Genomic DNA, 12,233 nt, shown 5'->3' with positions numbered 1-12,233 from the left:
AGAGAGAGAGAGAGAGAGAGAGAGAGAGAGAGAGTGGAGTAGGGAGAAATATATGGGGGTTGAGAGATTGTTAAGTAAGAGAGCGATGGAGAAATATATGGGGGTTGAGAGATTATTAAGTAAGAGAGCGATGGAGAAAGATAGGGGAAGAGAGAGAGTGAAGTAGAGAGAGATGGAGAAAGATAAGGGAAGAGAGAGAGTGAAGTAGAGAGAGATGGAGAAAGATAAGGGAAGAGAGAGAGTGAAGTAGAGAGAGATGGAGAAAGATAAGGGAAGAGAGAGAGTGAAGTAGAGAGATGGAGAAAGATAAGGGAAGAGAGAGAGTGAAGTAGAGAGAGATGGAGAAAGATAGGGGAGAGAGAGTGAAGTAGAGAGATGGAGAAAGATAGGGGAAGAGAGAGAGTGAAGTAGAGAGAGATGGAGAAAAGAGAGAGAGAGTTGAACATTGTACATATGTCTATACTGAACACTGGGACCTCTATTTTTACTTCTTTTTACATGCTACTTTATTTTATTTCATACTTATCTTGTCTAGCACAGTCTCTGGAGCGTAACAGTAAGAAGCATTTTGTATAAAAGTATTCTGTACTTCTGTATGACAACTATTAAAGAAACTTGAAACTGTTTTGAAACCACTGTTGTGAAACAAATTACATTGAAAAAATTTAAGTGATGTGTACTTTTTCCCCTTCTCAAAATAAAGAACCAAGTAAACACAAGTTGTCTGATTATTTTAAGTTTGCTTTTGTGTTTGTGTGTAAAACAATTTCTTTAATTGAATTAACTTAAACTAAAAGTAAATACAAACTAAATTAACAATGTAACTTACATTGTTAATTTAGTTTGTATTTACTTTTCTAGTTTAAGTTGATTCAATTAAAGAAATTGTATCAATACATTTAAAACATTGTTTGTTTTTCAACCATATCTGTTGACAATATAGGCAACATCCTGCTACCTTTTTCAGCTTCTCTATTTCAAGGAAAAAATAAATAAATAAAAAAATCGGTGCCAAAAAATGTTGTGCATGCGCGCCGCACGTGCGTGGAGCGTTTAGCCTGTAGCCACTGCACCACTGGCTACAGGCTAGCTTGCAGCCGGATAGCTTTCTAGAGGAATTGGTATCTATATCTTCTTGTCTGACTCTGGTTGGCGTGTTCCTTTAAGTGATGAAGTGACCTTATGGAGAAGCCACTGAACTGTTGGATAATAACAAGAGCTCAAGCTGAGAGTTTATAGCTGAACACACACTGTCTAGAACTTCAGTTACATTCTACTTCAGTTACATTCTAGGCTTACCTTATGATCATCATACAAACTAAATGTTGCTGACTGTCATATACACACAAGTTAAATGTACTAAGATGCAACCCCGTTTCCAATTTGAAAAACATCGATTTTTTGAATGTGAACAACATTGGCTGGCACTGAGCCTAGAGGTGTGGAAGAAATTAAAGAATACTATGAAAACAAACAGTCGGTCATCTTAGAACAAAATAACATGGTGAGGGTAATACTAATACGCCATGGGTCAAAAGCACCGGGACTCGCAGAGAGGAGTGGAGCAAGAGAGCGATGCGCCTTGGGCAGACTATGTGGGATGGTGGCGTTACTGGCGTGCGCATGGAAGAGTGTCGCTGAATTTCGTGGGACAAAATGAGGCGTTAGAACCAGTCCCTGTTCCCGCATAGAGCAGCTGGAGTCGGAGTTGGGACGCACGCTGTACATAAAGAATTTGGGGAGCATTGCTGACCAGTGCGTCCCGTGTAGCCTATATGGAGCCTCTTCAGACCCGCACCCGCTCGACAGGAGCGCTAGATTGTGTTCTTTTTGGAGTTCCTCAATGACAACTCGCATGAGAACCTTACGGTGCCGAAAAAATGACTCGGACTCTCTCCATCCTCGCTTACTTCCTCACGTTGCTTCATTGTAAGTATAATATATATACTCTTTATTGTGCAGCCTGTTTTCTGTAGATTTTTATTGTTTTGTAGCATATACTGTAGCTACAACTTATTTGTTTGTTGTTGTGGTTGTTGTTGTCTTGTTGGAGTGGTTATACGCTCAACATGAGTTATCACATTTTGAGCTATTGGAAGTTCTCATCATTAAATAGGGCTCAAATATAATAATATCAAGGTATAATAATAACGTCAATGTTCAATTAATGGTTAGCAGCGATAATAATGAAGGTTCCTGCCTATTACATTTTATACAAAACATTTCTACACATGAATAATTATGTTTAATTTGTCTAATGAAATTGGTTAATGTCCAACATGTCCTTTCACACAAACAAAGACATTTAGGCAAATAAGGAGGCAGACACAAAATACACTGCAAGGCCAACGATCTACTTAAACGGAATGTTTGGGGAGTAAAATGGGATTAGGCTACATGTGATTTAAACAGCTACCTTAGGGAATGGTATATAGCCTGCTGTGTCTATGACAGAAGGTATAGAGTTTGGTGGAGAGTCCTAGCAGATGGAGATAACCACAACACACTGAATATGGTTAGGTTCCACCTTAAGAAATTATATTAAATAAAAATAAAAAGGGAAATACATACATCCTCAACCTACAGGATTTATATATCTTCAGGCCCATACTAATCATTATAGCGACTAGAATGTCTGTGTGTGTGTGTGTGTGTGTGTGTGTGTGTGTGTGTGTGTGTGTGTGTGTGTGTGTGCGTGCGTGCGTGTGTGTGAGAGAATAGGCACTACTTACTGTACACCACTAATAGGTTTATGACATCATATGAACTCATATATGTAATACGCCTATAATAATACATTAACCTCCTGTATGAAGGATAAAGGACAATATGCAGAAATAAACCAAAAGCTTGCTAACATCTTGTTTTTATTGATTGATCGATTGAACATTTTATTAACAGATTGCAGAATGGGTACACAGCAGCTCAATACACACAATTGTTAAGGGGATGCAGACCAGAGAAAGACTTTCGTCTTGTTTACATCAGGGTCCCCCATTTTCAATTCATCACATGACAAACAGATAGACAGTACTGCTACATCTATACATTTATGACATACCAGATTTACAAATACAGTACTGTTTGTGATACAAGAAGAGTCTAAAAAAGAGTGTATATACATTTGACGAAGAAACTGTACATTGGAGGAGGTTGGTAGGTAGGAGGTTGGTGGTGGGGTGGGGGGGGGGAAACTGTACATTGGAGGTGGTGGGGTGGGGTTGCTGTACATTGGATTATCGACGAAACCTTACTTGGTCCTAAGAAGAGGGTCTCGTGTTTCACGACCTAAAGCTTTCACAACACCTGCTTTATTAAGCATCTGTCACTATTGACCATAGAGAACACTTTGGTGTCAGTAGCCTGCCACTGCTACTCCCTGAATAGGGAATAAATAACTTGTTAGATACTTGCATTTGAACATTGAGGGACCTGGCGGTCAAGTTGTCCACCATTTCTTTTGGGGATCAGTAGGGTTTATCAGGTGAGACAAATGGTAGTATTTTGTTACTTTACTACTGTATATATATCAAATAAGTATTTGGCAATGGGCACGGTTAAAACACATCCACTTTCATATCTTCATCCTCTCATTTTTACAATTTTTTAGCATTTTTACAGCTTTTCTTGGTCACGCAGGACAGAGGGGAGGGCGAACGGGAGGAGAGGTGGGGAGGACATGCGACAAATAACGTCGGGTGCTGGGATCGAACCCGGGTCGGCCGCGTAGGTGCGCGAGGCACTATGGTATGCGCCACGAGGGCGCCCCTCAGTTAGCATTCCTTATTGTGTCCCGGTCTTCAACCCAATTGTATTTTCTGGTACAATGTATTTCAGAGTGTCAGGCACTGACCTTATCAAGTAAACAACTGCTGTATTAACACGGCCAATCAACATACTAATGTCAAATCAACACCTCACAAAATACTGTTAGTCATAGACACACACACACAAACACATGCACACATGCACACGCACACGCACACACACACACACACACACACACACACACACACACACACACACACACACACACACACACACACACACACACACAGAAAAAACACACAAACACACACACACACACACACACACACACACGCACACACACACACACACACACACACACAGAAAAAAACACACAAACACACACACACACACACACACACACACACACACACACACACACACACAGAAAAAAACACACAAACACACACACACACACACACACACACACACACACACACACACACACACACATGTTCAAACCTTTATTTATAATCGAAAGGCAACCGAGATTTCCCTCATTTACAGTCTCCAGAATCAGTATCAGAATCAGAATCAGAAAGGTCTTTATTGCCATACAATGAATGCAATTTGGTCATTTTCGGTGCAACATTACAGAGAGACAATAACAGACAGATAATAAGATAAAAAGGTGGAATAAAATAAAATGGAATATGAACTAAATTAAGATAGAAGCACAATATAATATAGTATAATTATGAAATAAGAATAGGCCAGGGATGTACAACTGTAAAATAAAAAGGTGGAATAAAATAAAATGGGATATAAACTAAATTAAATAGAATATAGTATAATTATAAATCGAGATTACATATATATATTAAAAAAAATAAAGCCTATAAAATCACACAGCATCTAAAAACACAACAGAAGACGAGGATAGACAAAAGCAAGGGATAAGAAATCAATTAAAACATGTACAACTTAATTGACAAAGGTTGGAGCTCAATGTCTTAAACTCTACAACAGAGGGGAAAATCTCAATCTTTAAGGACACAAACGCAGGGGCAGATCTGCACACATACATATATAAACCTTGCAATGGTAGCCCCTTGGTGTAAACTCACTCATAAGTTAATACCCCAACTTCCCCACCTGAATTGGATCATTTTCAGATGGCAGAACAGATAAGACCGTGGTATTTAACATACAGTACGTGGTCACATGGTGCTGGTGAGTGGAAGGTTCACAGTTCGAGGCTGTCGGAGGACAGGTATCGAGCATGAAGTGCCTGCTAGTACATACATAGTGACCACTGTTACAAGTCGTGCCTTAACCCGGATAATATGGTTGAGCCCAGCTCTCCAGCTGGGGTTGCTGTGGAATGTGGAGTTTAGATGGGTGAGTGTAACAAGGTTGAAACCTTGCGTTGTTAGCCCCTCAGTGTAAACTCAAACACACACATGCACACACACACACACACACACACACACACACACACACACACACACACACACACACACACACACACACACACACACACACACACACACACACACACACACACACACACACACACACACACAGCGAGCAGTAATTAATTTGAGTAATGAGTTTGAGTGGCTAGCCTCTTTCCTTCCCAGTGCCCATCACCTTCTTTGGGTAACGTATAACATGTTTGACTGTGGTCTCCTAGGGTTCTGACAATAGACCATCTGTTATAAGGAGCTTCGGAGGAGGTCCTGTTGTATGGATGGGCCAAATGACAGATGAGGGGGGGCAGCCATAGCAACTCCCCATGGGGGAGACCTGTCAAATCTGCAGGAGCCCATGGCCCGATAATGACACACACAGCATGATATCGGACTTGAAAGGAGACACTGTCTTGCTTCACAGGGAGTGGCAACTTGACATAAAGTCTAGCACTGTGTACAGAACAGAGCTTAATTAAGGCATATGTCATGAATCTTGCAGGCTTTCCAACTATAAATATTGCCCCACCGAACATTGACCTCGGGAGTGATTTTTCCTAAATGGGTCCATCAATACGTGTCTCACCTCATTGGTGTGTTTCCCATGAGAGAGTGGATGGAGGCGACTCAGCGACTCTGTGCAGTGTCAGGGCATTAGTTACTATTGGCTGAAGGGAGAGAGAGAGAGAGAGAGAGAGAGAGAGAGAGAGAGAGAGAGAGAGAGAGAGAGAGAGAGAGAGAGAGAGAGAGAGAGAGAGAGAAAAGAGCTAGTGCCTCCCTATCTGCGGTGCTTCAGATGGACAGCATCGGGCCATCGTTTTTAATCAGAGTCCCCACTTCACTCCTGACTCTGGCGCCGTTTGTCATGGAACGGGAGGTGGAGGTTCATGTATTGGTATTCATGGTGTTGTTCTCGTATAAGAGAGAAAATGGTAATGTGGCTTCAGGCTGTTGTTGTTCTTTGCAGCAGAAGATTCATTAACATGCTGAAGAAATCTCCCCCTCATCCCAAAAAGTTAATTATTCAGTGAAGGCCCTCAGAACATTTGTACAATCTCCTCAACACAGGCCTCATCCTCCGAGAGTACAATACACTCATTTGTGTAGAGTGCTGTTTTGAAAGGTAAATGGCTACAAGGGGGCGTTGATGTCTTTGTTCAGCTCCTTTTTGTCAGAAGGAGTATTTATTGACACAGGAACAGGGACAGATGGTTGTATCTTAATCATCTTCCCTTTATTCATTTGCTTAGATTTTTTGTACACATGATCTCAAGAAGGTGCTGAACGAGCTCAGTGGCAGTTTTTCATGTCTGGTCATTTTTAGCATGGTGTTATTCACTGTCAAAGATGCAAGGAAAAATCACAATTTATATTCTCCTTTGTTTCATCACTATTTACTCAAGACACAATATTTCTGACACTGGGAATACATTCCATTATATCCATAGATGTCCCTAGATACCAAGAACATATTTTTAGGCGGATTTTCAGAAAATAGGGCTTAACAGGTTAACAACAACATATCCCCAACGTGGGGCTGATGCGATATGCTTCATGAAACAGGATCAAAAGACAAATGAAAACAGTGGCAAAATAGCGTGTTCATGTCATGATGGAAGGAAAGGATGACATCTCCTCCTACCTCTTGGAAGCCAATAAGAGGTCAATTCTTGTGGTGCTCCTTCTTGTTATCAGTTTTATGATCAACCAATGTCATCCAATCTTCTTCTGAAAGACCTCGGGTAGCAAAGGAAATTCAAATGGTAGACATTGGTAGTCTAATTGTATAGGACTCAGTGCCTTTAAGTGATTTATTAACATGTCTATTTTATCATGTCTATTCTACTTATTTTATTACTATTTACTATTGTATTTTTGCATAATCGTAGCGGGCATGGTCAACCGCATTTCACTGTATGCCCTGGTATGTATGTGATGAATATACTCTTTAATCTTGAATCTTGGTCGATTTGGTGTCTATTTTGACACCATCATTTTCGTTACACCAAGTCAGAGATATCGGAGCAGACAAAATGATCTCCCACATCTCCCACTTGTAATTACCAGAGCCTGACTCTTTTTCCCCAGTTGGCAGCTCATATTAACGAGAAATGGATGATGATAAAGATGATGAGGTGATTGAACACTGGCATGTTCCCTATTCTACCTCATATGCTCCCTGTCCATTCCTTAGAACACACCCTCAGGCATAGTGAGGAGTGAGGACTGGCCTCAAACTCATCCACTTTTTAGTCTGTGTCAATTCAGTTGTTGCTCCTTGTACAGTATATGAGATTCCAGACTCAGATTGTGATAATATGGATGTAGTTGAACTACTGTTACCTGCAGGAGCCCATGGCCCGATAATGACACACACAGCATGATATCGGACTTGAAAGGAGACACTGTCTTGCTTCACAGGGAGTGGCAACTTTTTTTTGATATTTAAAGTTTTTTTATTTTTCTCAAACAAGACAATACATACACGACAAAACAAGACAAGAAATGATAATAATAACAATAACAACAAGGGGCGAGGGGGGGGGGGGGGGGTTGCAGAGCGTTACAAAGGTTCAGTAGACAAACTTATTCCAGATAGTGATCTAATAAAGTTCAGGGGACCTTGAAGGCCATCGGGCCTATCACTCTCTTGAAGAGACAGAGCAGCCTGTTCCATCGATAGCAAGTCCATGAAGTCCTTGCGCCAGTTCTCCAAACTGAAGCAGTTCGGTTTGCGTTCTTTCCAGTTCATTAAAATAATCCGTTTGCATGCTAGAAAAGCCAGTGCTACAGTATTATTTACAATCTTTGCTTGAGCAGTGTCCATTTTTACACCCAATATACACATTATAGGGCAAGGATTAATGTCAATTTGGAGAGTAACTGACAGGTCCTCAGCAATGTCCAACCAAAATTTCCTAACAAGTGGGCAGTGCCACAGCAAGTGCATGAGCGTACCCTCTACTCCACACCCATGCCAGCACAATTTGGGTAGGGTGTGATTCATTTTATTCAATGTACAGGGTGTTATATAGGCCCTGTGTAGTATCTTTAATTGTATAATTTTATATCTAACACATTTTGATATTTTTGTACTATTCCTAAGTGCTGCTTCCCATTGTGTTTCAGATATGGATATACCCATGTCTCGCTCCCATTGGACTTTAGTTTGGGTATTGGTATCAGGGGTGGTTGAACATGATAGTTTATACATTGCAGAAACAATGCCTTTCCTGCCTGTAATTCCCCTTAATGTCTCTTCCATGACTCCGTTTGTTCCTATAGCTATGCCTTTAGACAACAATGATTTAATAACCGATTGTATTTGTAAATAAGATAAAAATTCTGTGTCTTTCAGCCCAAACTGTGTTTTAAGTTCATTAAAAGGTATCATATTTCCCCTTTTGATCACTTGGCCCACCTGTGTTATATTATGTTGTTGCCATACATTATTTTTAAGGAGTTTACCTCCTGCAGAGAGCAAAGGGTTTTTCCATAATGGACATGATGGTAAGGAATATCCACTAAAGGTCAGGCGTTTATGTAAGATTTTCACTATCTCACATGAAAATTCTAAAAGCGGATTGTCCAGTCTGGGAGTGATTTTTGGGTTATACCACAACATTGAAAGAGATAGATCTTTGTTATGTTCTTCTATAATTTGTTCTTCAAGCCATTCCCAGCTGCCAATCTGTCTCACACTATTGTAAGCCCACTGCAAGGGGTATCTTGAGTTATATGCTATATAATATTGGTGGATATCTGGTAGTCCTATTCCTCCACTATTTCTTGGTTTTATAAGTTTTTTATGGCTGATTCTAGGTTTTCTGTTGTTCCATAGGAAGCCAGAAAATAATTTGTTTATTTCTTTGAACCAACTAGGAGGGAACTTTAAAGGTATAGAGGACATCAAAAAAGCTAGCCTTGGTAACAAATTCATTTTTATAATATCAGATCTGCCCCAAAGGGATAAAGGCAAGACTGTCCATCTTTTGATGTCCTCCTTTATATTCTTTAAAAGGTCAGATGTATTTAACTCAACCATTTTTTCAATGGGAGATCGGATTTTAATTCCCAGGTATTTAATTCCTTTTGGCTTCCAATTGAAAGGAGCAGAACCCAGATGTGATTGAAAAGTTAGGTTGTTAAGTGGAATAGCTTCACTTTTACTATAATTCACTTTATAGCCCGAACATTTACCAAATGTATCTATAAGCTTTAGCACTTGAGAGATGGAATGGCTAGGATTTGTTAGTGTTAATAATATGTCATCAGCAAACAGGCTGGCCTTATACTCACAACTACCAATACGAATACCACTGATTTCTTTATGAGCACGTATAGCACAGGCAAGTGGTTCGAGGGAAAGAATAAAAATGTGCGGTGAAACCGGACATCCTTGGCGGGTAGATCGATAGAGATGGAATGGATCAGACCTTATACCATTTGTTCTGACTGACGTAACCGGTTCATGGTAAAGTGCCTTTATCCAGTTCATGAGAACCGGACCAAATCCGTATTTAGGTAGTACATAAAACAGATATTTCCACTCCACTCGATCAAAGGCTTTCTCAGCATCCAGCGATATTGCCATCGCTGGATGATGGGAGGCCCCTGCCCTTGACATGACATGCATTAGCTTCCTCATGTTATTTGAAGCTAAACGAAAGAGTGGCAACTTGACATAAAGTCTAGCACTGTTTTTTTGGTGTACAGAACATAGCTTAATTAAGGCATATGTCATGAATCTGGCAGGCTTTCCAACTATAAATATTGCTCCACCGAACATTGACCTCGGGAGTGATTTCTCCTGAATGGGTCCATCAATATGTTATATGTGTCTCACCTCATTGGTGTGTTTCCCATGAGAGAGTGGATGGAGGCGACTCAGCGACTCTGTGCAGTGTCAGGGCATTAGTTACGATTGTATAAAGCCATTATTGGTGATCTTCCACCCTACATCACTTCATTACTGGACCGGAACTCTGGACCTTATCATACTCGCTCTGGTGATTGGCTACACTTAAGGTCCCCAGTGTTTGCACTGTATTATGAAAATCAGCTTTTAGCATTGCTTCTGTGCTCTCAACATGTTGAACGTGTTACACTTTAAAACTCAATACATTAGTATCCATTGGTCAGTTTAAATCTTTAATAGACAATAATTTCACCACAGTCTGCAGTTGTTTTAAATAATTCGTGATTATTTAATTGATTGACTTTTCTGTTTCTACTGTATATTGCCATATTATTTATTACGTGCTGTATTTATTATGTGCTGTATTTTTCAACGTTATTGTAAATGAGCGCTTAATCTTTCGAGATTAAATGAAGATTGAATTCAATGAATGAAAAAGTAGTGTTCCCCATACCCCCCCTCCCACCAACACTGTTAATCCTGTCACCAGGTGGCCGCTGTGCAGACTCTGAGGAGCGTTTGATGAACTGGCTGCTGGGAGAGCAGCGCTACAACAAGCTCATCCGCCCCGCGTTGAACAGGACGGAGCGTGTTACAGTCAAACTGCAGGTGTCCCTGGCTCAGCTCATCAGCGTGGTAAGACCATCAGAAACACATTACTTGCCAAGTAGGCTACAATACTTTTGCAGGAACTTGGCCATGGTGATATTGGTGGAGACACACACTAGTTTATTATTGCAATGTCTTTATTGGGAATAATAGTTTCATAGTACACACAGTCAGTACTCGAGTTGTGAAAAAAAAACAGGGGGGACGGTCAGGGCTACAAATCTCATGACAAGTTTGGGGGGGACGCAGAGTATGGGGGTCCGGGGGCTTTGTCCCCCGATAGAAAATTTTAATGATTTGAATACGCAAATGAAGCGTTTAGGAGTATTTCGAAACTAGAATTACAGAGTGGGAGTAGATACACTACTCTTGATACCACATAATTATTATTGGAGGGGACAATTCATATATTTCCAATTTTGGGGGGGACATGCCCCCCCCGGGATCTGCAGCCATGGGGATGGTGGATTTTTATCATATTTTGACATATTTTGTGCTGATAATGGCACAGAGGGGGAGACCAACTGTGTACCGTACCTTTTAATAATAATAATAATAATAATACATTTGATTTGGAGGCGCCTTTCAAAACACCCAAGGTCACCTTACAGGGCATAAGAACAGAACAATCAGGATTAAAACAATGATCTTTGCAAAAGTGTCAGTGGAGTTAAAAACAAGACAAACAATGTAAACGTATGAAATATAAGACAGTGGCACACAGGGTGCAGTTATAGTGAGTATTCCCAGTAAGCAAGGCAGTTAAAAGACAAGGTTAAGAAAAGAATAAGATAAACAACAAGAAGTATAAAAAACAGTGAAGTTAAAATAACAGACAAACAAACAGCAGGGGGTATTGGGCAGTGATGGAGGTTATAGTGAATATGCGAGTTTGAACAGATGGGTTTTCAATTGTGATCTGAATGATGAGTGAGTCTGACTGTCGGATGTGTGGGGGCAGGGAGTTCCAGAGTCTGGGAGCCGAGCAGCTGAACGCTCGGGCACCCATGGCTGAGGCGTGAGCTGGGGATGGATAAGAGTCCAGTAGAGGATGAGCGGAGGGTGCGGGAGGGGGTGTAATCTTGGAGGAGGTCATTGATGTAGGTGGGGGCTAGATTGTGGAGGGCTTTGAAGGTGAGTAAGAGGTTTTTGAAATCAATCCGGTAGTGCACAGGGAGCCAGTGTAGTTGAAGCATGGCTACACCTACACCTGCCGGGTCCCGCCCCTATGGAGGCGTAGCCTATAAGACAGTGGGCCTGGTCACCAAACACTCTTCCTCTATTTTCGTTTCCATCATAACGGATGCAGTGCACCTTATGTTAAAGGGGCTATGTACTGCTATTCCTAGCACTATTTGGGCAACTTTACACAATTCCTGTTAGTCTATTGAAGACATCTGTACGTTTTTTTTCAAAAAAAATTCATTGTTTTATATTTCCAATCAAGTACTCAAAACCATCATTTTCCAGCTTCAAGATTTCAGGCT

At 40.7% G+C, this 12,233-nt stretch overlaps 1 protein-coding gene across 1 annotated transcript in view; it reads left to right on the top strand.

The window, feature by feature from the left end:
* Positions 1 to 1,688: 1,688 nt before the first annotated feature.
* The window catches only part of chrnb4 (cholinergic receptor, nicotinic, beta 4 (neuronal)), a gene marked incomplete at its 3' end in the record, with an annotated part of 33,697 nt that continues 23,152 nt past the window's right edge, over positions 1,689 to 12,233 (top strand). The window contains exons 1-2 of the mRNA XM_084337524.1: positions 1,689 to 1,929; positions 10,628 to 10,773. Coding sequence (XP_084193650.1) covers positions 1,881 to 1,929; positions 10,628 to 10,773 — 195 coding nt within the window. The 5' untranslated portion in view covers positions 1,689 to 1,880. The remainder of the gene's footprint in view (positions 1,930 to 10,627; positions 10,774 to 12,233) is intronic.

This window comes from Notolepis coatsorum (genome assembly GCF_963971535.1).
Source record: "Notolepis coatsorum genome assembly, chromosome: 20".
NCBI classification, from domain to species: Eukaryota; Metazoa; Chordata; class Actinopteri; order Aulopiformes; family Paralepididae; genus Notolepis; species Notolepis coatsorum.
This window is presented reverse-complemented; position numbering and strand designations above follow the sequence as displayed.